Source organism: Dunckerocampus dactyliophorus, chromosome 1, assembly GCF_027744805.1.
Source record: "Dunckerocampus dactyliophorus isolate RoL2022-P2 chromosome 1, RoL_Ddac_1.1, whole genome shotgun sequence".
NCBI lineage: Eukaryota > Metazoa > Chordata > Actinopteri > Syngnathiformes > Syngnathidae > Dunckerocampus > Dunckerocampus dactyliophorus.
This window is the reverse complement of record NC_072819.1, coordinates 14,070,803-14,097,401: the sequence shown is the minus strand read 5'-3', so window position 1 is coordinate 14,097,401 and position 26,599 is coordinate 14,070,803. Positions and strand designations below refer to the sequence as shown.

Sequence of the window (26,599 nt, the reverse complement as noted above, 5' to 3'; positions counted from 1 at the left end):
CAGAAACACCCACTCACAAAAGTAGGGACCCTTCGATACTATAAAAACTCGAACAAAGTGTTGTTTTAGCAATTTTTTTGCAACATTAATTGGTCTCATCAATTTCTGGGTGACTCAGCAGCGTCCTCACTGTGTGATGTACAGGATAGAGTCCCTCCATATAGATGAAGGGACTCTAGGACAGTACATGCGCACCCTGCTGGTGAAAGTGGAAATTACACAAATGGCGCAAATAATACATTTAATGTCAAGCATTCCGGTGTATTAGATGAAGTTATCAGTGTGAACCAAAGGGCTGTTCCCGCTCTTCTGACTTCTTCCGGATTCGGTGGGGGAGGAGCATGCGCGGTAACAGCTGTATACAACGGTTGTTGTTCTGATGAATCTTATTCTTATTGGATTTACATATATGAAATAGGTTAATCTGATTTTTCTTAGAATCTTATTCAGACAACATGATTGAATCATATTGTGAACCTAAACACCTTTAATTAACTTAAAATGAACATATTTGCATGTTATCAATTAAACTGCCCCAGTTGAGTTTTTGAGTGTAGCTGCATTGCGTCTCACCTCCTATGACACCTTTTTAAACACAACACCTTCATTCATCCTTCAGATCGAAATAAGGTGATCAACTAATAAAGTTACGATATTTGTTTTCCATGCCAACAGAGGGAAACTCCACCTGGTGATGCTCCAACTACACGTTTGACCCGTGAACGCATGGATGTTCACACGCTGAAGTGATGAAGAGTAACAGCAGCACTAATTGACACTTTTATTACCCCCCACCCCCCCCACCTGTATGCGTGTGTGTGTGTGTGATAGAAAATGAGACATCTGTACAACATTAACAGAGAAAAAACATCAATAAAAAATATCTTTATGTTTCCAGTAAATACCAACAATAAAAATAAAGTCAGGCCCCGCCCCTTTATATCAATAAACTCCCCAGCCAATGGCAGGTGAAGAAGGGCAGGACCAAAGAGACTCTTAAACAACTTGATATACAATATTTTCATTGTTCAACTTCAACTTTTTACACACACGCTCTTATTGTGAAAGTGACAGGAAACGTGGACACTAACATGCCAGCATCTAGGCTAAAAAACATGTGGTCAGCCACCCCTGGTGAGGCTAAATGGACTTAATCCACATTATAAAAACATTCTTCTTGTTCTGCTGGTGAGAGGAAAACGTTCCAAAACAAATGGCTTTGTGTAGGACACGCCCACTGGGAAAGATGACATTAGAGCGTCTTTAAGGCTTTTTTTTGTTCTTTTCCATAGACAAAATAAAGCAGCAGCTCTCTGCTAGAAAAATAGAACAGTCGAACACAATGGCTTAAGTGCTGCATTCACAAGGCGACTCATCACTGTCAGATATTTTAGGGACCACTTCGCACATCTTTGGAAGCTGCTTCTTGTGCCAATGAGCGTGTGCGCTTTAGAGGTGTTTTGTCTTTGATAACCAATCATCACTTGTGGGGGGTTAAGGGATCATTAACTAGCCCCCTCAAAAATAAAAAAAAAAATTAAAATGTTGCTGCATCACTCAGGATCCAACTGAATGTGTGTGTGTGTGTTTGCGAGCAGCCTGGTCATATACACACAAGCATACAAAACACATGAACAACAGTCAGTGTCAGGTTGCTGTAAAAACCACAGAGCTCTACTAGCATGAAAACATCACACTGCATGTTTGTGCTGCTGTGATGTCCAGGCCATAATGTGTTCAGGGACAACATCAACAGTAGGTTTCTTTGTATTGAGGTCAAGTGGGCGTGTCCATGCTGCACGTACAAGTAACAATTTCAAGACTGAACAAAGTGTAGCGGAAGTGAACCTCCTTGAACGGAATGAAGCGAGGGATGTCCTGACAGGTCCTCATTAGGCAAACAATTAAATTTCCAAGGAATGTAATAACAAAAAAGTCTGAGGGGCGCGTTCATCTTCCAGGAAAATATTGCGTCCAATAGCATCACAAGAACAAATTATTGTCAAAAATGGCCACCAAAAGCAGAAAGTGGAAATAAATAAGCAGAAAAGAGCCCACAAAATGTGTTCAACTTCCTTTCTTCCTCATGAATATTAATGAGGCAGCAAAAATATTTTCCTTTTTCTCCTTGCGAGTCTTCCTTTAGGTCCTCCAAGCAGGTAGCGTCCTTCACCATGACCATGAAGCCGCCATCTTGGGATTTTAGCATCGACGGCCATCCTCGTGTGAAGTAAACAAGAGGCCAGGAAGCAGGAGGTTCAGGGTTTCTGGGGTCCAGGGGACAGCACCACGGGGGTGGACAGACCATCCACACTCAGCGCCGGGATGTGCATCTGGTTACTGCCGTTTGTCGGGAACTGGAGGAAACATTTATTTAAAACAGGGCATACTTTAAAGCAGGGATCACCAACACAGTGCTGGCGGGCACCAGGTCGCCCCTATGGACCACATGAGTCGCCCGCCAGCCTGTTCTAAAAATAGCTCAAATAGCGCCACTTACCAGTGAGCTGCATCTATTTTTTTGGGGTTGCTATTCTTGTTTATATCACACTTACATGTAAACTGGTAATGACAATATATTATAAAAAACATTTCAAAAAATGTTTAATATAAATGAACTCTGACCTAGTATAGTTCAAAGGTCAGGATTGTGGGCATGACCGAAACTTACGGTAGCTTTTGTGGAGAGCATACAAACATGGTGGCAGCAAGCTAGCGGGCGCAGTGAAAATGAGGAGATGACTGACCCCCAAGATGGCAGAAAACAGAAGGAAAACATTTTCACGTTGAATGGGAGGTAGTTTTTCTTTTTTATGGCACAATGTGGAGAGACATTTCACAACGTGTCACACAAGCTATCATGCTGACTACCCAGAGGGAAGCGCACTACGAGCAGAAAGATGTACGAGTAGACAAATGTATTGCAATTGATGTGAAATGGTAGGTAGGATTAAATAAGCGTTGCTTCTTCCTACTCCTTTAGGAGATGTGGAACTGAATTGTATGATATGATGTATTCAAATGTAACTTGTATGCATGTTCAAATAAATGAAATCATAACCATAACCATGATGCAAATTGCTAAAACTGTACTTGAAGACAGGAATATAACAGATGTAATCTCCACTCTCTCCGGTGTTCAAATGGGGGCAACTACAATGGTAAGAAGAGTGTCGGCGATGTTTTACATGATTTATTATTTGTGTAAACATGGTGCAAAGTAAATTCATGATTTGTGAAAAAATATTAGTGGCTGGTGAAAATGGGACATTGTGATTTCCTATGACTGTTGTAGAAGTAGAAATATTCAATTTGAAAAACACTTGCACCTAATGAAAATATAAAGTGTTGCATATTGATATTTATCTGTTTCTTGTCTCATTAAATCATTGTTGATATTTATTGTGAAAAATCATTAACATGATCAGTGTCTTCCCATAGAGGAATATCACTAATTATCAATAATTACATATAGTTAAAAGGTAAAGTGAGCAAATTGGCTATTTCAGAAGTGTGTATCCAACTGGTAGCCCTTCACATTAATCAGTACCCAAGAAATAGCTCTCAGTTTCAAAAAGGTTGGTGACCCCTGCTTTAGAGGAACTTCCAACATGACGTCGCCCAAAATCATGCCAGTCACCTTTAGGGAATGCGTAGCAAAACTCTGTAACGTAATGGCACCGGTTGCAACGTAAACGGTAGTGCCTCGTTTCAGTGATAAATTAATGCTGACTGCTTGAAGGTGAGATTGTGTAAGTAACACACAACACTTCCTCATTATCCACCAATCACGGTCACAGCGAGGTATATCCCCAAACACCGGAATTCTGAACATCAACATCACAACACCAGCATGTCGTTACACGAACTTCATTTTGCTCAATTAATACACAACTCTTGCATGTAGGATTAACTAGCAAACGCTGTTGTACGATAGTCTAAAATCGCTACAATTGTGTATGAGTTATCAATATCTGCTCAAATTGTGTGGAATGTATGCACTTAAAATACTGTAAAATCTTTGTTTATTCACATTCCCTGTGTTCTGTTTTGATGCTGGTGTTGCTGTGATAATTACGATAATTTGTTGGGGATTTTATTTCTGTTTGGTGAATTTATTACTTCATCCTACTTTTATTTATATTATTGTAGTATTTAAAATTCTGTCAACTTGCATGTCACAAAATTCAGTAAAAATGAAAAGGCACTCTTTTAGGACAAAATGTTACATTTTTGTAAGTATTAATTTGGTCACTTTTTAAGCACCGGCACCCATTTCAAAAGTACAGATTTGGCACCAGTATCGAATAATATGTAAATGATATCCAATCCTAGTCACCTGGAAGGAAAGCTTGGCGGGCGAGCGAGGAGCGATGGGACTGAGCGTGCTCCAGAAGTGGATGGTGGAGGGAAGCGGACTGGGAGTCAATAGGACGGGAGTCTGAGGACAAACAAGTCACTGAGTCAGTTGACTGAGTGCTGCCTGTGCACTGTGACAAGCGTTTACCAGAGCGTGTGAGGTGATGACGCTGGGCGTCAGCGTGTTGGTGGCCGACCCGGGCGCCAGCAAACTGTTGACAGCGGCATTGACCTACAAACAAAACAAACAACAGGAAGTGACGACATAAATCGGAGGCGATGCATCAAGGCGTGTGTCTCCTTGATGACTGCACCTTGTCCAGGGAGAGGCCTGGGGGTAGGGAAGGGGAGGATGGCAGCTCCAAGCCTCGTGGCTTCTTTAGTTTGGGAGGGACAACGTCTGAGGTTGAGGTCGCCGCCCCTGCCGATGATGATGATGATGATGTCACCACAGACACAGATGGGTCTACGAGGGAGACACAGACACATGACCTTCATCACTGATTGATTGCTGATTGCAGTTTAAGAAGTAGTAATACATCAATTAATGTTTAATGGCACAGCATACTGTTATATACTCCTGATCAAAAATTTATGACCAGTTGAAAAATGGCAAGAATTTACATTTTGCACTGTTGGATTTTAATGAGGTTCTAAGTAGAGCTTCAAAGTGAAAAAATAAGAAATGGGAGTGGGACAAAAAAAAATTAAGTCATTTATTGCAAACAAGCAAAGTGAAAATAGGCTGTTCATCAGCTGATCACACGTTTAAAGGGACAGTTCTCATTTTTTTTACATGAAGGTGTATGACATCCCCATCAGCAGTGTAGTCCAGCAACAGTGACTTACCCCCCACTTGGTCTACTAAGTCCAGTTCTGGTCGGATTTTGGTGATGAAGAATGTAGTTCCACTTAGTTGTTGGGGACACTTACTGTAGTTGTAAAGAGTTTGGCTTCTCAAAATTAAATGCATTCAAAAGAGTAATAAATTGGCATCACAACAATGCCTTCTCAAAAAAATCCAACCTCACAAAACGCTTGGCGTTATACAGTATTTGTCTCCCGCCGTATCCCTGTGCACTGTCATCTGTTGCATTCATGTGTATGCAATGAACACACTTGCGGTAATGCCACTCTTCTTCCACAACGGAGTGTCACGTCCATCTTGTTTACGTATGTGTTCCACAGCGGAAGGAGATGCGAGTGTCTTCAAAAAACCCAAACTATCCATTTAACACTCCAGCCTTTGAAAGCCAAAATCTTGGCAAAAATGTGGATTCAATGTCATTTTCTGCCAGGTATTCACACTGTCATGAGCTCATGATGACAAAGGCAAAAAAGCTTTCTCTCTTTCAATGCGGCCTCACACCTCTCAAAGGCCTCTCACATGGCGCCATTGCTGCTGAAGTTGGACGCAGTAAAACAGACATTTTAAAAGGCCCTCGTCTGTGTAGTAATGACTGGGTTTTTCCCAACGGGACAATGCTACAATTCACAATGCCCGCCTGACAAAGAACTTCTTCCAGAGGAATAACCTCACTGTTTTGGACCATCCTGTGTGTTCCCCTGATTTAAATCTAATTGTGAACATTTGGAGATGGATGGCAAGGGAAGTTTACAAAAATGAAGAAAAATTCCCATCAAGCCTGCCCAAATCAATTTTGGATTTTTTTTTGTAACATAAGTATGTATAGCAATGTAATAGTACGAGTATGTGTAGTAACTAACAGTAATAGTACAAGAGTGTGTGTAATAACACAGCAATAGTATGTGTAAAATGTGTATGAGTATGTGTAAAACAAATGCACATTTTACAGACAGAAAATTATCTTTTAGCACGTTACCCGTAAGCGTGTCCTTTTCTTCCCCTCCTGAACGCTGACCTCCAACCACAACGTCAATGCCGGGAGGGGGCGTGGCTTCTATGATGGCAAGCTGAGGCTGTGATTCACCCGTGCCGCAAATGAGCTGAGGAACCTAAGGAGGGATGGAGCAAAGGCAAGTGATGACCAAAATCACATGGCGTAGATGCGCTGTTTGCCACCAGGCAAGGCAGGTAACTGCTTGATGCCACAGTCCAGCTGGGGGGCCCTGAGGGCTTAAAAACTTTAAACAATTACAGCAATGGTACTATGAAAAGTGCCCCCCCCCCCGGAATTTTTGGCTAGGGCCCCAACAGACTGTAAAATCGCTTCTGCGTAGATGACAAAATGTGAGGGGACATCTGTCTCACCTCCTCCAGCTGTTTCTCCTCCAGGCCCCCTATCTCTAGAAGATCCTCATCTGACGGCAACGTCTCCTCCTTGATGACGATGGGGGGCAGGGGAGGGCGTGCTAGAGACGGAGTGACAGAGGGGGGTGTGGGCACAATAGCAGCCTGCTGCTGCGAGGGAGGGGGGTTAATGATGACGAAGACGGGTGGTGGGTGAGGGAAACCGGCAACATTGGCCACTCCACCGCTGTCATCCGGTTGTGGCGTATGGGTGCCGGTGACGGAGTGTGGCGGCTGTACAGGGCTCACGGTGCCCCCAACAGGACCCAAGGGGATCAGCGGGGTGAGGGAGGACGGGTCCCTGACACTGGTGAGGTAAATGTGGGGAGGGTCACTCAGCGTGGGTCCAGAAGGATTCTGGGACAAAGAGGACAAAGTGTCAGCACTTATTTCAATACAAGCTTGCACTTCCTCTGGGCGAAGACACAAAGCATGCTGCACACTTGGTTACAAGCTAACAGGAAGTGCTAATAGCTCTTGCCAACCAATTTAGCCTAAAAACTCTTGAATCCATGGCAACAAAAATCTTGGTGGTCTTAATGGATATCTCATTGAAAAAGACTTGAAAGACAAAAATTAATTTGGTTGGCTCTTGCTTCAGGAAGTGTTGAGCTTGTTTTCCTACAGCTTGTGATACAGGAGGGGGCAGTGCCTGGGGCTGTCACTGACCTGTGATTGGCTGGGGGTGTTGGCTGTCTGGGGTTGGCTACCAATAGGTGTGGGGCACGGTGAAGGATGAGTGGCAATCACCTGGCGAGACGGTTCAATGGCGCCACCTACTGACGGCGATGAACCCTGCGGGGAAGAGGAGGGGGAGGAGCATGAGGAGGGGCGGTCCGATATTTCCTCCACCAATCTTTCTCACCTCTCTGGGAGCACGATCCAGCTTGGAGGCTGGGTCCAGCATCAGTTCTGCTTTGACGGGTCGAGAATTAGGCAGGGCCTGCAGCGACTGGATGGTGAAGGTGGAGTAGAGACCGGACTTCATGTAGTCGTTACGGGAACTTCTGTGCGAGCTGCTGGGCGACGACTTCTGACGATCAATACACAAATCAATGTATTAACCAAGCTCTGATCGCTGCAATGACATCAATGAGTGTGTGTACCTGAGATATGCTCTTTGACTGACAGGTCGATGCCCCGCCCCCAAGACCTTTTGTTTGGCCATTGGCGTCCCCGTTGTCCCTCCTTTGGCCTTCTTCAGGTGTGCGTGTCCCGTAAGGCAGGGAGGGGTCAGGCTGGCTGACAAACTTGTACACAAACTTTTGTCCGCTCACTTTCTTGATGATATTCTGAAACAACAGGAAGTGGACACATCAGCATACTACTATGTAGTAGTAGTAATGTAGTATTTGTAGCAGAAGCAGTGTTGGGACCTTATCATAGTAGTAACGCAGTGCGCGGCTGAGTTTGTCGTAGTTCATGTTGTGTTTGTTTTTGCGGAGTCCCCACAGGCGAGCCACTTCTTCTGCATCCAGCAGTTTGAACTCGCCGTCCTCGCCCGTCCATGAGATCAGGTGACGATGACGCTGGTCATCCAGCAGGTGGCGCAAGAACTGCCACAGTGTGATGGATGGGTCCATGGCTGCCAGGCACATGACAGGATCAAAAATCAACAGGATGCTTCAGGATGATGATGTATGCATGTTATTCTTTCAAGTGCACGCACACACACAGAATCCTCAAAGTAGAACATAAAGACTCACATATGCAAATGAGGCTCATTGTCATTGGCTGAGCTGTTATGCAAGTAACCTATCAATCACCATGGAAACCATCACCATGGCAACCTCTCGTGGACACTCACCAGAGGAACAGGAGCCTTGCTGCTCTGTTCAAAGGTACTTCAGTTTTAAAATAAAAAAATATTCTAAATTTTTTTGATGATTGTGTGATGGATGAGGGCGGTCACGTGAGTGACAGGTTATTATTTGGTCCTCAAGTTATATTTCCTCAAATATATATACAATATACAGACCCTTTCCAAAAAATTAGAATGTCATGGAAAAGTTGTTTAATTTCCATAATTCCATTCAAAAAGTTTAACTTTCATAGATTATAGATTCAGGGCCCACAATATAAACGATTTCAAGTGTTTATTTGTTTATTTTTACGTAATTTGGGCTTCCAGCTCATAAAACCCACGAAAACAGGAATTCAGAAAATTAGAATACTGTGAAGAAATCACCATTTACTTCTCAGTTTTTGCAGGAAAAAAAAAGAAAGAAATTAGGATCACATCAAATCAATCAAAATATGGTACTTTCAAAACGATATGTCAATCTTCAATACTTGGTTGGGAATCCCTTTGCCTTAATCACTGCCTCGATGCGACGTGGCATTGAAGCAATCAGCCTGTGGCATTGCCTGGGAGTTATGGAAGCCCAGATTTCCTTGATGCTTGCTGTCAGCTCTTCTTTGTTGTTGGGTCTGGTGCCCCTCATTTTCCTCTTGAGAATACCCCATAGATTCTCAATGGGGTTTAGGTCCGGTGAGTTGGCTGGCCAGTCAAGCACTGTGATGGCATGGGCATCAAACCAGGTTTTGGTGCTTCTGGCGGTATGGGCAGGGGCCAGGTCCTGCTGGAAGATGAAATCTGCATCTCCATACAGATCCTCAGCACAAGGAATCATGAAGTCCTCTAAAACATTCTGGTAGACTGTTGCGGTGACCTTGGATTTAAGAAAGCAGAGTTTACCAACACCTGCACCGGACATTGCACCCCAAATCATGACGGACTGTGGATATTTCACACTGGACCTCAGGCAGCTTGGGTTCTGCTCCTCACCCGTCTTCTTCCAAACCCTTGGACCTTGATTCCCAAATGAAAGGCACACTCTACTTTCATCGGAAAAGAGGACCTTGGACCACTGGCCAACAGTCCAGTCCTTCTTCTCCTTGGCCCAGTGGAGACGCTTCCTACGTTGGCTCAGGTTCAGAAGTGGCTTGACCCGAGGAACCCCACAGTTGTAGCCAATCTCCTGGATGCGTCTGAATATGGTGGTTTTTGAAACTGTGACTCCGGCCTCATTCCACTCTTTCTGGATCTCTGCCAGATTCTTGAATCTTCCCTGTTTGATAATCCGCTGAAGCCTACAGTCATCTCTTTTGCTGGTGCATCTTCTCCTGCCACATTTTGCCCTTCCTCTAGACTTTCTATTGATATGCTCGGACACAGCACTCTGTGAACAACCAGCCTCCTTAGCTATGAACTTTTGTGGCTTACCCATCCTATGGATGACACCTGGGGAAGCCTGTGCAGGTGATTTGAGTTTAGTAGATGATTAGTGTGAGACACTCAGATTAAAACATTCATGCCCTGCAAAAATTGGGCTGATTTCTTCACAGTATTCTAATTTTTTGAATTCCTGTTTTCGTGGGTTTAATGAGCTGGAAGCCCAAATTATGTAAAAATAAACAAATAAACACTTGAAATCATTTAAATTGTGGGCCCTGAATCTATAATCTATGAAAGTTTAACTTTTTGAATGGAATTATGGAAATTAAACAACTTTTCCATGACATTCTAATTTTTTGGAAAGGGTCTGTATATAAAAATAGTTTACACAGTCATACCAGGTATTTCCATTAGGTGGCTGTAGTGACCTTTGCCACAGCACACACACCCTGCAAAGCGGAAATGGCAACTGTAAAGTGGATATTTTGCTGCGAAACACCCCTGAGCGGCTAAACTATGCAAGTGTAAACCCACTGCTGGCTCCACATCCTAAAGTCACACAACTGCCACCTGCTGTCCAGATGAATGACAGGCACTACATTTACTTGCATTAACAGTGGGGTTCCTGAAATAGTTTGGTCTCTACATTTTTCACTCCTTTATGTGCACGCTCTCTAATTCTATCTCTGGCCAAATGCTGCGTGCCTCCTAACATCAAGAGGAAATTATGGTCATTTTAGCTCGTTTAGCTATGTGGGTAGAAGAAGAGAATGCCAGTATCTGATATCAATATCGTGAGTCGAAAGCGGCTAGTCAAATACAGTGGTGTGAAAAAGTGTTTCACACCACCGATTTCCTGATGATGATTATTTTTTTTTTTGCATGTTTGTCACACTTGAATGCTTCAGATCAATCAAATTTAAATATTAGTCAATGACAACACAAGGTCTGGGTGATATAAACCAAAACTCATATCCTGATATATTTCGGTTGACTATCGATACACGATATAGAGTATATCTCAATATTTTTTCCGCAAAGTAAGTTTAGACAAAATCAAAGCCAAATATGCGTGTCAAGTTGTTTTATTAAAATAAATATGTGGATGTGGATGTTTTAAAGCTTCATGCAAGATGCACATTAAAAAAATCGTACCTAAAAATAGCCGCTAAAATAAAGTAGTCTTTTTCAAAAGTCTTTTTGAAATAAAAAAGTCAAGTATAATTTTTTAATCTTTTTAACATATGCACAAAAGAACAATAGGAGTGCCCGTTTTTTTTTTTCCCCAGTTGAGAAAACTGTCCATGTCGGTCATCGGTGTTCATGCGCTCACTTTGTTCATTCTGTTTAAAACCAAAATATTCCCACACTGGGCATGTGGCATTCGATTCAGAAACCGTCGCTTCTGTGCCTGCATTCATGTTAGCGCATGCTGCCTCATGAAGCTAGCTGCAAACCCTCTGTATCCACTCACTATCAGTTCCACATCCAAAAAGAGGCTGAGTGACGGGAGGGCTCACTCTCTCCGTTCATTCCACAGAATCAATGCGCAGACAGATGCAGAGTGAACCCTCTTGTCATTCACCCTGTGTGGCACAGACAGACGAGCAGATGAAGCTCGCGCATACATGCACATCAATTTATCGATGGCTTCATAATTATCAACATGTTTTTTTTTTATCGTTCAATTAATCGATGATCGTGACAGGCCTATGAATAATAAAGTTTCCTCTAAAAACTGAATTTTTTTGTTCAGTTGTGTTGTCATTGACTAATATATCATTTTTTTTGATGATCTGAAACATTTAAGCGTGACTACCATGCACAAAAATAAAAAAAACAGGAAGGGGGCAAACACTTTTTCACACCACTGGAGATAGCATAGCTTTCCACAGTGACTGTGACCATGTGGGCTGTGCAGCATATTCTGGGGGAAACATGCGGTTGGTCAAGTTTTAATGTGTGTTTAAATGACAAACCTTTTGGTTGTTGTGGTTATGATGCTCCCCAAGAGCAAAAAATGCCCTTCTGACAGCTTGCATTGACCAACTATTTGAAAACAAACTTTCCACTATGGAGTGAATTATTTTTAATTCATGGATTACATGTCAGTGATATTGTTGTATATGGGTGTTCCATTCTTACAACACAAAATACAGTTTGATGAATTATTACTGTAGTAGTACCTCTTATGACTGTTCTTCTCACTGACATATATTTACTGAGAGTCGATGAAAGGCAGAGGATATTTTGATGTCAACCAACACTATTATTGTTATTGTCTACTTATCACGGACTAACAAAATAGATGTATCATTATCAGTCTACTGTATTCTAAGTCTATTGTGACTACAAGGTGTGTTAGAAGAGTTCCGGGACTTTGTGAAAGAGGAAAAAAATCTGAAAGAACCAGGTCAGGTGAGTAGGGAGGTTGTCCAGCATGTTGATGTTCTTCTCAGGCAGGAACACGGATGCTCAGGCCATTGTGAGCAGGCGTGTTGTCCTGCCACAACCCTTGTGCCTCTTCTGGCACACTAAACAAATCAAAGGCAGCTAGATCTCACTGTACTGTAGACGTGCTGGTTGATTATCTGGCCATGTGGCAAGAACTTGCAGCTGACAATGCCCATCTCATCGAAGAATGCCATCAACATTTCTGTAGCTTTTGTGACACACCTCGCACAAAAACAAGATAATGAGGTTTGTGCATTTGGAAGTGAGCCCTGAACGCCCTCCAGGGTGGTGGGTGGGCGGGGTGCCGCATTCTGCGGGTGCCGGGCGACTACTGCTGCTGGGGGGACCCGTGTGCGTCTGATGGCGGGGTCTGCCCTGGGCCCTACTGCTCGGCTGCCGCGTGGGGTCGTCCGTTGTAGGGGGCGGCCTCCCCTCTTGGTGGGGGCACGGGTGCTTGACCCCAGCTTCCTCTGCGGAGCGATCTTCCCTGGGTGGGTTGAGGGACGGCGGTTTTAAATTTTTCTATTTATTTGATTTTATTTTTATTATTAGTATTTTTTAATTAACTGATTATTTATTTTTATTGTATTTTATCTATTTATTTGTGTATGGTATGTGTGACATGTGTGAACTGCGTGATGCCCTCCAGCTCTTGTGGCTGTCCCCCCGGTGACTGGGGCGTCGTCAATTGCTCTGGGGACCGTGCCTGCCTGGAGGGCCCTGCTCTCTTTGTGGCCTGCATGCTGGAATGCCCGGGGTGCGCGGGAGTGGGGTTCTCGGATGTGCAGTTTGGGCTTGGAATGGGGGGTGCGTGGTGCTGGGGTGGGGGTGGGCAGGGTGTTCTTCTGCCTGGCGCTGGCCAGGATCGGCGGGGGGATGCTTACTCTGGGGTGGGGTGGTCGGGGGTGGCTTTGGCTTTGGTGGGTGGCTTGGGAGCAGGTCTCGCGGGCGGTCCCTGCTACTTGCTGGTGTCTGGTTAGTCTCTGTTTCCTGGCTGGCGGTTGTCTGCCTGCCTCCGGGGTGTCTCCCTTGACGTGTTGGTGGATGGCGGGGGGTGGGGTGATGGCTGGTCTGCGGGGGCGTGTGCTTCAGCGTCTGGCGGGGGGTCGCTCCTCTCGTGGGTCCTGTCGTGTGGTGCTTGCTTCTCTGTCCCTCCTTGGCGCTTCTGGCTTGCGTACTTCGTGGGTGTGGCCATGCTCCTCTGCTCTATGTGGGGTCCGGTTCTCTTGTGGTCGCTGTGGTGTGACTCCCTTGCCAGCCGTGGTTGTGTGTGTGTGTGTGTCGCGTGGGTTTGGCAGTTTGGGGGTGGCGCTGTGGACGCTGCCTCCGGTGGGGCTCCGGTGTTGCTGGGGGTATCACCTTTGGGGGGTTGGGTGGACCGGACTGGGTGTCCTGGCGCGCCGGGTAGGGCCTGTGGTGTGTCCTGCGGCCCATGGCTTGCCTGAGCCTGTGCTGTGGTGAGTGGTCTGTCCTTGGTCCCCCCCACCCCGCTCGGTTTGGGCGGTGTTGGGGTGTGGGCTTGTGGTGCCCTCGTCCTTCCTGTTCCACTGCACCACCTCACAAACATATAGGACTTTGGGGAGTGGTCTATGGTTGGGCGTGGTGGGGTGTCGGTTGGCGCTGTGTGGTGGTTCGCCAGGCTGCTCGCCCGTTTGTCCACCCTCTTGCTCATTTGCTGGCTTTCCTCCTCGCCAGCTCCTCTGTCTACCTTGCTGGTAGCGTCCTGCCGTTGGGATGGGGTGGCCTGGGGACTTCCTGCTCCCTGGTGGTCTGCCATGAGCGGGCTTCTTTTTCCGGTTGTGGGGGCATCTCTGGGCCTGCTGATGTGTGGCCCCCGGTGTCCGTCTGCCTTTGTGGGGTGTGATCTCTCGCCGGTCTAGGGGGTTGGCTGTCCTCTAGCCCGCCGGCACCTGTTCTGGTTGGGATTGCCTCTCTGCGGCCCCTTGCTGGTCTTTCTGGGGGGGAGGGCTCTTGGGGGGCTCGCCGTGGGCCTGGTGGCTTTCTGGCGGTGGGGGCTCGGCCTGGCTATTTGGGGCGGGGCTTTCTGGGCAGTGGAGGGGGCCCCCTCTCCTTTCATGCATTTTCAGTGACAATTACACGCTCACCCACTCGCACACCTTTATATATATGAAGACTTGCACACATACAGAGATACCTGTACACACCTTTATATATATGAAGACTTGCACACATACAGAGATACCTGTACACACGTACATACAGCGGTATGAAAAAGTATCTGAACCTTTTGGAATTTCCCACATTTCTGCATAAAATCACCATCAAATGTGATCTGATCTTTGTCAAAATCAGACATATGAAAAAACAGTGTCTGCTTTAACTAAAACCACCCAAACATTTATAGGTTTCCATATTTTAATGAGGATAGCCTGCAAACAATGACAGAAGGGGGAGGAATAAGTAACTGAACCCTCTGCCTAAGGAGACTTAAAGAGCAATTGAAACCAATTTTTACCAAACAATTCAAGTCAGGTGTGTGCCCAATCACTGGTGAGTGGTTTAAAGCTGCTCTGCCCACTATAAAACACACAGAATTGGTAAGAATTGTCTTGATGAGAAGCATTGTCTGATGTGCACCATGGCTCGCTCAAAAGAGCTGTCTGAAGACCTGCGATCAAGAATTGTTGATTTGTATAAAGCTGGGAAAGGATACAAAACCATCTCTAAAAGTCTGGATGTTCATCAATCAGAGAGTTGTCTACAAATGGAGAGAGTTTGGCACTGTTGCTTCTCTCCCAAGGAGTGGCCGTCCACTTAAGATGACGGCAAGAGTTCAGCGCAGAATACTCAGAGAGGGGGGCACAAAATATTACATGGGATGGTTCAGTTACTTATTCCTCCCCCTTCTGTCATTGTTTGCATGCTATCCTCATTAAAATATGAAAACCTATAAATGTTTGGGTGGTTTTAGTTAAGGCAGACACTGTTTTTTCATCTGTGGGATTTAGACAAAGATCAGATCACATTTGATGGTGATTTTATGCAGAAATTTGAGAAGTTCCAAAAGGTTCAGATACTTTTTCACACCACTGAATGCACCCTTGCAATACATACGTACTTCCCCACATTACCCACTGAGTTAACCAGGGTGTTATTATGTTTTTACAATGGTATGCATTACAGTTATTGTCATTCTGATCACTATCATAGTTAATAATTTCATTACCACTATTATGAGTGACTGTTTCAATGCAGTATTGTCATTGTGGTTGTTTATATTATTTTGCCCCTTCCGTCAGGGTCTTTATAGTCGTCACAGGCATTTGCTGATGTAGTCCTGTTTGTTTCTGTTGTTTTGTTATTGTTGTCACAATTGTTGCTGCTGTTGTTGTCCTTGTCTCTGTCTTTTCTGTCCCTCTCTTATCCCCGCACCCCATCCCTGTTTTCTTTTCTCTTCTTCTCTATCCCCTCCTGCTCCGGTCCGGCCAGTCCAAATTTGCATAATACCAAAGCATCCAAGTCAAATAAATTCTGTGTAACAGAGGAAGTGAATCTTACACTTTTCCCTGGCAGAGTAAATCTGTTGAGCACGTGAGAGCATTTAGATCTACAATTCTATCTGCCTTAAAGGCTGGACAGGACAGGGGAAAAAAAATAATACGAACAATAAAAATTTTAAAAAATTTTAAAAAAGGAAGTGAGCCCTGAAAGCAGTTTTGGATGGCTCTGCAAGCTGTGTTTTACAGAGTTTTTTTAAACACAAGTTTCATTGACGTCAAAGCAACCCAGACTTCCTTATATTGGCATGCCCAGCACCCCGCTCTGCTTCGTTCTGTTCACGGTGTTAGCACATTGAGCAATGGCTCCCAGGAAATGTTTGTTCGGGTGTGCCTAAGGAGGCAAGCATCAGGCGGAAGTGGTTGGAGTTGCTGATTCCCGGCCAGCAAGAGAAAAATATGCTCATCTGTCAACAGCACTTCACACGGGACTGTTTTGTGAACAAGGGCCAATACAAAGCTGGACTATCCGCCAAACAGTTTCTGAAGCCTGACACCTTTCCAATGTTACTTGTTTGTGTTGAAGAGTTAGAAGAGCAAGCTGTAAGTAACAATTTATTAGTGTCCTAACTGTGTTTATCTTGTGTAAGTAATCGGACAAAAGTCCTCGGGAGCGCTTTGGAGTGTGACCAATCATAGCGGAGTGTGCTCGGTGGGAAGCGTACCTTGAGGAGGGCCGGTGGGGGAGTAAATTAGAAAGACCATTTGGGTGGGAGGCAGGAAACACTGCAGTTAATAATGAAAAAACAGTAGAAAGAAATGCATTCTGAAATACAAAATGTGAGTTGTGGACACCAGCATTTTGTTAATGTCCTGGTAAAACAATCATATTCGCTTTGTTTGGGTTTAAAATAAGCTCTGAAAATAAATGTTACAAAAACGAGTAGCTCTTGGCCATTTTCATTTTGTAAAAGTAGCTCTTACAAGGAAAAACGTTAGTGACCGCTGCTCTAGAAAGCTTTCTGTGAGGGTTATCGTGTGTAGCTGCTCTATAGGAGTCCAGAACCCAATAGAAAGGCCCGGAAATTAGTGTAATAGGTCCCCTTTAAAAAGTCAAACATGAGCTATTTATGGTAAGACATTTTTAGTGCATGTAAACTTACTGAATCTAAGATGACAATGTCAACAAAAAAATTGGAGGAAGTGCCATATTTGTTACAAACACATGATAGTTCAACATGATCCAAATAATACTGTGACCACAAAATATGCGGTTTATATGAATGCACTGTAATGGATTGTATGAACGTATGAATGCAGCAGGTAGGGGCAACTAAGTAGGGGCGTCAAGAGACACCCAACTCACGAGACGAGACAATACATGAGATTGGGTCCACGAGAACGAGACGAGACTTCACATTACTTTTAAGGAAAGTACAATGAAAAAATATGACTGGACAAACATCAACTTTTTTATTTCATAGAGTCACAAAAAAAATGCAGATGCATTTTGAAATGTATCATAATAATGCAATATTTCCTTTAATACGTCATCTTTCACTCTGTAAAGTTGCAGAATTTGTAAAGCTGCGGAATTGCCGTTTATGATGTATTTTCTCACGGGCAATTTGTACTGTTTCTCAAATGCTGGCTTTTCAATTGGGGTGTCAGCATTCATAGTTCCAGCTTGTAGTTGAACAATGCCAGTTCACTGTTTTTGTCTCATCTATGTACTTGTCTTTGTCTATTTACATCAGGGCTGTACAGGTGTCCTTTGATATTTATAATTTAAAAAAAAAATCGTTATACATACTTGTATATTTAAAGACAAAAACTTTGTGTTTTTATTATCGTTTTAGCTTTTTCTAGTTACATTACGCCTTTTTTCTCTCCATTTGTCCACTTTTGCTGGGTTTTTGTTTATTTTATTTCTGCAATGAGCCACGTTCCACAGATGGCCCATGGACCACACTTTGGACACCAACGTGTTTCACCAAGAAGGCAAGGTGCTGCCAGGCAAAGGAGGTCTACGTCCAAGCTCTTCTGGGTTGCATTGTGGAGGTTTTAAAGCTTTTAGACCAGCATTGCAATGCAGCTGCACAATCAGAGGTGGAGATCCTGTGCGGCGGATACTTCACCTTTGTTGAACGCTTGTATTTAATTACCAAATAAATGCATCACCAAGAAACACTTCCTGTCTTTCACGTTTAATGCGCACCCCTACTCGCTAAATATAGTCACCATGCCACTAAATTGTCAACATGGATCTCCTGTACGCATGAGGTATGTTATGAGTTATGGTCGCCACAGTATGCCCTCATGTCAGACACACGCTGGTGGTGCCCTGGAGGTAAGGAAAACCAGAGTATAGAGTGGATGGAGCCATCTGCTGTGGTTGCCATGGTCCACTGTAGTCACACACCTGCTCCGAGCAGACCCAGTGCTGCCATTATTGTTGGTGATTAATGGTAACGTTGATTAAAGGTGCAGACAAGTCCAAATAGCTACGTGTTTTGATCTGATAACCTTAAGTAACTTTGATCAAATGTAGAATTACTACAGCTACTGCTTGGGTATTACCACAGCGCAGCATTGTGTGCAAAGCAGTTAATGTGCCGTTCCAATAATGCCTGGCACGCTGCCACTTCAATATTATGTTTATCATTCATTCGATGCCATAGTTAGTTCCATAGTTCAGTCTGATTGGCTTTTGAATGCCCTTTTCTCACGAGACAGCTTTTCTCCAAATGAGAAATCTCAAGTTTTAATGTCACAGACACCCCTACAACTAAGTATTAATTTGGGGGAATATTATCAATTATAAAAGTACCTCTGTACAATCAAACACTTCCACTGGTACTCGCTGCAGTTGAGTAAAGAAATACAGTACAGTCATTAACTTGAATCCACCCATCCTGCTGATGGGCTGAAGTGACCAGGAGTGGTTACCATAGGAACAAGCATGAAAGCTTAAAGTTCATCGCTTCCTTTCCTCTCTAACAGTCTGCTATTCCATAATAAAATTAAAAAGATGACAAATGAACACACACACTGTGTTCACAATTGAACTATTTGCAGTTATCTACTGCCGACATGAAAAATATGCAAAGGAGAACATGAGAAGACTGCACAATAACACAGCACAATGATGTTGTCTTTGTGTTCAAAGATCAAAATGAAATGCAGTAATAAAGGCTTCCAGTCTCCTGACAACAACCTTCCAGCTGCAACATGCACGCCAACTGCAGGCCAAACCTGTTGCAACACAAGCACGCACACACACACACACACACAACCACATACTTACCGTTGATGAGGGGGTTAGAATCCATCTTGGTGAAAATGTTATTCATGTACACAAGCAGCCTCACAGCTCCTCCATGTTGCTCTTTCTCTTCTTGTGCTCGCTCTTATGGGTGTGTGTGTTTGCAGCTGTCAGAGAGGCAGCTTGTCGGCGGACTTGAGGCTGTTATGTAACCGCTCCGAGGCGCCGCTGCCGGGCTCTGCAGCTCCCATTCTAACAACCGAATTACAAGTTATCTTTAAAAAAACGCACAAACTGTGTGGAAACAATAAAAGTAAACAATAAAAAGTAGTAAACGCGTTTAACCAAATACGTTCGGTGTTGTGTTTTTTTACACTTCAGTGTGAGCGTGTCGATTGACTTGTTTTCCTCTGCGCGTCTTCAATGTGTTGACAAGCGTTAACGAGAGCTAACTAGCTGCTATGCTAACTGGACTTTACCAGAATGTCCTCCTGGTGCATTGCACGGCGGCTACTCAAACATCCGACTGGCCAGAGGGTTTTTTAGACTCCATAAAGCGATTGAGGTTTCATTGGGGGATATGCTGGGTTAGCTTTCACACAGCTAGCCTAGCCTAGCCTAGCCTAGCCTAGTTTAGCCTGGTGACAGCTCCCCCGCCTCTCGAGTGTGCGTCAGCCCACCACTACCACTGCAGTCTGCAGCCACGGAGTTCACCCGAGAGCCTCCCAAACTCCCCCGGAAGCGACAAAAAGTAGTTTGTAGAATATTTCTGTTTGTTTACTGGTACTCTGTCACCAATAAACAACAATTAGATCGCTCGGTTGTTGTTTTTCTCGGCGCCTTCCTGTTTGGACGAACGCCTCCTCACTTTTTTTTTTTACCTGCGTCAAAGACTTAGCGCAAAATATTCAAGCTTCCGGTCGTTATTTTCAAAGTAAGAATATTAAAAGTGTCACGCAGTTCCAAAGGTTGTTCTATATGGATGTACTGCTCTTGGTAATTTCGGTTCCGGTTGTTTTAGTAGTTTGATTACAAATTATACGAAATTTTGGTACAATATCGAGGTACAATATATTTGACGGCTTTATTTGCTTTACGATATTGATGTCCCGCTTAACATGAGTTTCGGTAGTTGCGGCTACCTTGACCCGGCGACAACATATAATGACGTCAGCACGATACGGAGGCAATGTGCTGCCGAGTTAATTTTTTCTTCCAAAATTAGTAAAAATGTATTGATTCTATGACAAATGTGTCAATGTGATTACACACACGAGAAGAAATTATTGAAATAATACAAAAACTGCATCAAATTGAAAGACACTTCAACAGCATCAAAGTCAACGTACAATAAAAAGTTGCTTTTACAGCTGCTGAGGAAAAAAATGTGCATCATGAGGGCAAGCTTATGACGTGATCTCTCAATTTTCTTGTTGCCATGGCAACCGGACATGTAAAGCTACACCTTGTCATAAAGTTGGATAGATGGTATCCAGATGTTGACCTAACAAGAAACCTCTGTGCTTGTCCTGTCTGTGTCCCGAACACATCCAACAACATCTTGTCACAGTAGAAGAACCACTAAATTGATGACATTGTCAACATTAGCAGGGTTCGGTCACAGAGGAGTCCAAAGAGGAAACATCTCTAGAAGACTTCTCTTCTGCTGTCTTCTGGAAGCTCCGTGAGGCCCTGAAGTTCTCGCAGACCCTGAGTGACGAAAAGACAGCAGCCAATGGGATAGCTCAATGTGGGACATTTTTGACATTTACCAATAAAAATCAACAACCACATCCCAGACCAGTTTCCAATAAATGTGTGAAGATGAAACTGACCTCCAGCACCATGCGGATGTTTGCTTTAATTTTAGCAGCGTCTTTCGTCAGCTGATCCGTGAAGCTAAAACACACACGCAGCATTAGCATGGTAGCAGGGCAGCATCTTGCATGAGGAACAACGAACAGAAGCTAGCAGGCAAATATCCCAAGAGTAGTTTAACACAAAAAAAGCTTCCTGTCTGGTATTTGCTGTCGAAACACTGAAAGTTTTCACTGACGATGTGAGCTGACTCGTCTTCTTGTCGATGAAGCACAGCGCTTCCGAGTGGTCCATCTCAACAAAGAAGCCAAAGCCCACCAACACGAAGATCCTGGACGAATCCTCCCTAAGGGAGACCGGGACAATCAGTGAGGCCACATTATGGGAACACGTTTTAGCATACAGTAGTTCCTTACATTGTGTATGTACTCAACAGCAGAGAATAGCAGGCATTAATTTGTACAAATGTTGGTGTAAGTGTAACAGGATTAATTTGGTTATTGTGATTCCACTTGTTTTAGCAATGTTTGGAGTGATTGCTCAATAGCGCCCTCTCTCACTCATCGGCTATTTACAGTACTGTGTAGGGCAGGGTGTCATTACAACTTTAGTTCATCAGCCCTGTGACCCGAGGTGAGTAGGGGAGCGCTGCTCTATGCAATTGTATGGTTAGCTATGATGCTAATGTACAGTAACTCACTGTTATTGTAGTATCTAACAAGCATCACGGTATTGACCGGTGCACATTGTCTCACACCAGGAAACAAACTGTCACTGTCTGCAACAAGCTCCAACTCTCCTGCTAATTCCCATCAATAAACACAACACAGAGCTCAGGAGACCTGCACCAGCGAGAGCTACAGTGCCTTAAGCGGGGGTTACATAAGGGGCACTGATGTTCACTTATCGGTTATATGCAGTGTTCCCTCTAAGCTGCGCGCGTGCGCAATCGCGCACTGCTCTCGAGCTCTCTGCGCACCGCAAAACCATGCTGCGCACAAAATGCAATCCCACCTGAACTGTAAATGAAATAAACACATAACAATTTATTCTGTACCATTTTGCAATGCAACGGAGTGAGTGCCAGGAAACAACAACAAGCAGTACATATAAGACAATGATGAGTGCTGTCCAGCCAATGATAAGATCCCGTTTGCACGTATTTACTACCACAGCCGATCAATTTATTAACAGCGCATACGTGGTACATGCCACTCTTTATGGCGGGTTAGCATATGGCTAATGCTGCTTGCTAACCCTGTATTATGGTGAAACAAACAAACAGAGCAACATTGTCTGCAAAAGCGCTGCTTTATAAAACATGCTGCAAAGCCGAAGTAGCAAGCCAGTTTTCTGAGTGAAAAGTGTAGACTGAACGTGTGGCGTAACTGTGCATGTTTTACTGCCGTGCTTTTATTTTGATGGCCGGACGTACCGCATACAGGAAGTGTTACGCTGAAAGGTCGGTTGTGAGTTTATTTTATTTTATTTTAATATAGACAAAAGTAAACATATACAACAAACATGGCATCCATTTCAAGTAAATTTTCCAGATGAAATACTGCCGCAACGGGCTGCTTTAAATCAGAAAGTGAAAGGCAAACACGGAAATTAAAGTATACCTATTTAACAATAGAAATGGTAAACAAGATAATACATTGAAAATAAAATAATAAACTAGGGGTTTTCTACAAGATTCAGATGGTTAATTGTATGAGACCATGGATTATTTTGTCTGAGATATAGAATAAAGAAAGCTACATTGTGGAATCCTCCTTGCCGTCTGTTTGAAACCATGAAACCACTCATATACAAAATATAACAGAATCAATGTTGTCAGTTCTCAGGGTTTGAACATACTCAGGTTTTGCGATACTACAGTGTGCACGTCTGATGCCGCTCACAGAAGTCCAAGGAATGCTCAGGTCATTTTTGTGTATGCTTAGATACTTGAAAAATTAGAGGGAACATCGGTCATATGTTACTTCCATGTTTACAACGGAAGTGTAACGTGTGATTGTTGTCATTGTTTGGTTTGTCTAAAGTACAACAAAAATCTGCCTAAAAAAACAAATTGTAGGTTTTATGACTGAGCACATATTTAAAGATATTAAGCTTTCTTGTTATTTTCTTTGGTGAATTCAGTTAGACCAGCAATCACCAAATGGTGGACCTCGGTCTGGATCTGAACCCAGTGGTGGCCCTTTTAGGACCCGGGCCCAATGCAAGTGAATGGGAAATATAATAACATATAATCATGCTCGCGGACCGACTGCAGCGGCAGTTTGCCGGCGTAATTACGTCAGTTATTACGGTTACGTGACAGCAAATGCGGTGATGTCACTCAAAATGAGCCAATGAAATTGTTTGTTTACTTGCCGAGCAAATGAGAACCACGGCTTGCTCAAAAGTAATAACAGCTGATGAAGAAAACTGAACTTATAAAAGTGAATGGACGGACCAACATATGTTCATTCTTCCAGAATCCAGTGCCAAACCGCTGTGTCTCAATGAAAAATCTACAAGAGTTATAGCACATTCATTTACAGCACAGCAACGTGCAAATGAGTGTTCACTAAGGATTGTATGGATATTGGAGTAAAACAAAACATCTTTCACTGACGGGAGTGTTGTGTTACTCAAAGGTAAACAAAAACAGGAGTTGTGTGACAAATTTCAATGTCAGCTACAACAAGAAGAAAATGTGGAACTTTAAGAGAGTGTGCTGTCGCAGCTTTTCTGTTAAAGAGAGACTTATTAAATTGCTATTATTTAATTTGTTTTTCAGAAAAAACGGTGCAGTTTTATTTCACTTAAAAATAAGCCTCCTGTGTTCATTCATTGTTCGTACAGTCAAACCTTTTATTATTTATGTGAAATGTGGTCCTTTTTTCTTTTAAATGCAATATAGGTGCCAATGTACGGTAATTGTGTTGTAGGGCAGCGGTTCTCAATTATTTTCTGTCATGCCAGGACTTAGCAATTTGGGGCCCTAAGGCGAACATAATAGCCCTCTTCATATGTTCTTTTAACAAAAACAGCAGGAAAGGCAGCCTCAAAGGCCCCTATCAATACACAACCTTGCACTAAATTAATACGGGGTGAACAGAATGGGAGAATAATGCTTCAGATATCAAACCAGTGCATGTCAAAATGCCAGATGTGTTTATTTTTGAACAAGAACAACTCAGACATCATCACAACAGATGTGTGCGTGTGTGCGTTTCAGAGTGAAAGCGACTGTGTGTATGTATTGAGGGTGAAGATGAACAATTATAATGTAACAAAAGCGATTAATAAAAAGTCATAACTATACAGCATCTAGAGCTTCTCATGGAAATTGGGAGAAGTCAATTGTTTGCAAAGATGACTTATGTTTATGAGTGTGAGATAAAGAGACAGAAACAGGGAGAGTTTGTGTTCATGTGTGTGTCAGAGAGAGACAGAGAAAGAGAGAGATTATTTAGACATGAATACTGTTAAGCAACTAAAGCGGAGAGTGCTTCAAAATATGTATGCCTAAATAATTACCATTTCATTAATACAATCTCACACACTCATTCCCCCTCTCTCTCTCTCTGTCTCACACATGAACACGCCCTCTCTTTTTGAACACTAACTCTCCCTGTTTCTGTCTCTGTATCTCAGAGACATAAACACAAGTCATCTTTGCAAACTATCGCCCTCTCCCCATTTCCATACCTTCCATGCCAGAGAAGTCAAATGGAGCTTCTCATATTTGTACAAATAAATAATGTGGACGCTCATTATCATGTTGAAGTCCATCCATATTGTTGTCCATGTTTTTCATTGCATACTGTAAATGTCTAAGAAATTAAAGTCCGACTTGTTGCTGTAACTTCTCACTGGACTTGACACATAGGTGAGGTGTTGGTGTCTGGAACTCCACCTCCACCTCAGCGGTAGCAAGCACCGGCTTGTGGCCTGACATTTTTTTCTACTGACACCGTAAAGAAATTTGAGGCAATATATTTTTGCCATCCTCTCACTGTTTCCCCTTCTCGGACCCGCTCTGGTAAGTTTGCTTCATTTTAAGTAGCTTCACACTTCTTCTCAGCTTCTCAGGTGAAACACCTGCGTGAAGTTGCCCCCCCTACCCCACTCAAAAACTCACAACTTCTTCCTCTTTGATGTTTAATTAATGGCGGTTGGCAAACCAACTTAAAAGCGCATTACCGCCACCTACTGGACTAGCCCACATAAATTCCCGACTGGTCAGTCTTTCGTCATCATTGAACAGTCTATTGTAGTGCGAGGGGGCGGGGGCAGATAATATTAATTTAGCTTTCAAATGGATTTATTTTTTGTTCTGTTATTTGTTTATATAGTATGCTAACATAATTATAAATTAATATAGTTGGGGGTGCTGCTGACTGTGGTGACCCTGGTCCGTGCTGGTTGGGCGCCCCCTACTGGTTGGGGGCCTAAGGAGACTGCCTACTTTGCCTTAATGGTAGGTCCGCCGCGGGTCATGCCCCCACTGGGAGACAGAAATATTTTTTTCCCCCTGCCCCCCTTTTTACATTTTGAAATACTATTAAGAAACTGATATTAGCTATTTATTTATTTATTTATCTGTACTGTACAGACTGAACTCGAAACTGAAACCAGAAAAATGCAACAAAATGGATGGCAGTGAAGCATACAAGCATATTCAAGAGTCAAATTGCATGCTGAGTACAACAAATTCAGACATGTTGGCAGGTCTGCACTAATACTGAAAGTCCTCCCTGCCTGACAGTTCACCGTGCACCCTCCCAAGGGGGTCCCGCTCCACTATTTGAGAAGCACTGGTTGTAAGGTGACGTGCAGGGTTTCCTTACATATGATATTCATATGAGCTAGTCTGTTTGACACAATTTAAGGCTAAATAAAGTTTGGACGTTCACTGAGAAAAAAAAAATGCATAAACGAATCTTGTTCAATTTTTCATTGAAGACCTCTGCTCTATACACACATGCAGGAACCTATTAATTATGATTAATATTGTGATAGGGGGCTGATCCCCTCAGTATTATTATTATTGCGACTTAAATGGAATAACTTACACTTCTGCCTGAACATAGAAGTTACATCCCAGGTCAATGTCTGTCTTGAGGCGCTGAGAGCCTGTCTCCTGTCCACACACAACATACAGTGCATGTGTCATACATGCATGTCACTTTCAGTGTTTTGTATGTGCGTGTGTGTGCATACCTGCAAACTCTGTATGGTGTTCTTGAGCTGCAGGTACTGAGATATTTGATTATAAAGTGCATCTCTCTGCTCCATTACCGTCCTAAAAAGCAACAACAGGCACACACACAAGCTGTAACGACTGTAGAGCTTAAAAGGACAGTCCACCTTTTTGTCGTCTATGTCTTTGACGCTCGGTCTCTGATAACGACCACCTCCACGAGGACATGTATGTTGATGTATGTTGTTCATTGACCCTCTTAAACAACATTAAGGAGAGGCAGGTTTATCAGCCATCGTAGCAAACGTGCATTTATCAGTGGAACCAACACAGCATGGAAACCAAACTACACGACATTTACAGTGACGCGTCTCTTACTGTAAATCTTTCTTCAGCACTTCGTCAATAAACCTCTCATACTGCAACACCTTCTGCTCCACGTTACCAGTAGTATTCGCATTAACATTAGCAGCAGCCGTAGGAGTCATTGCTTTTTCGCTTGATTGTGGTTTTGCTTCCGCTTCAAAATCCGGGGACCTGCTGAGGTCATTAAGTAAGCAACTCCCTCATTTTCAGAATAAAGCGACTGCTATAGAAA

General features: G+C 43.4%; 2 protein-coding genes across 3 annotated transcripts; both read right to left on the bottom strand.

Annotated features, from left to right (window-relative positions):
- Window positions 1-870: 870 nt before the first annotated feature.
- Window positions 871-19,178, bottom strand: elk1 (ETS transcription factor ELK1). Of its 2 annotated transcripts, none has more exons than XM_054783693.1 (11): window positions 19,029-19,178; window positions 8,008-8,216; window positions 7,738-7,923; window positions 7,497-7,664; window positions 7,301-7,426; window positions 6,593-6,988; window positions 6,204-6,336; window positions 4,674-4,825; window positions 4,508-4,591; window positions 4,340-4,441; window positions 871-2,357 (listed from the first exon to the last, which is right to left on the bottom strand). In XM_054783693.1, exons 1-11 carry the CDS (start codon window positions 19,072-19,074, stop codon window positions 2,259-2,261), a joined length of 1,701 nt encoding a protein of 566 aa, XP_054639668.1. In that variant the 5' UTR covers window positions 19,075-19,178; the 3' UTR covers window positions 871-2,258. The 2 variants fall into 2 exon arrangements, with proteins under 2 accessions (XP_054639668.1, XP_054639679.1); XM_054783704.1 differs by having other exon boundaries at window positions 7,497-7,661.
- Window positions 19,179-20,294: 1,116 nt separating this feature from the next.
- uxt (ubiquitously-expressed, prefoldin-like chaperone) lies at window positions 20,295-26,528 on the bottom strand. The gene is made up of 6 exons (XM_054783717.1): window positions 26,380-26,528; window positions 26,022-26,103; window positions 25,874-25,941; window positions 21,043-21,150; window positions 20,822-20,885; window positions 20,295-20,696 (listed from the first exon to the last, which is right to left on the bottom strand). Exons 1-6 carry the CDS (start codon window positions 26,487-26,489, stop codon window positions 20,634-20,636), a joined length of 495 nt encoding a protein of 164 aa, XP_054639692.1. The 5' UTR covers window positions 26,490-26,528; the 3' UTR covers window positions 20,295-20,633.
- Between the last annotated feature and the right edge of the window lie 71 nt (window positions 26,529-26,599).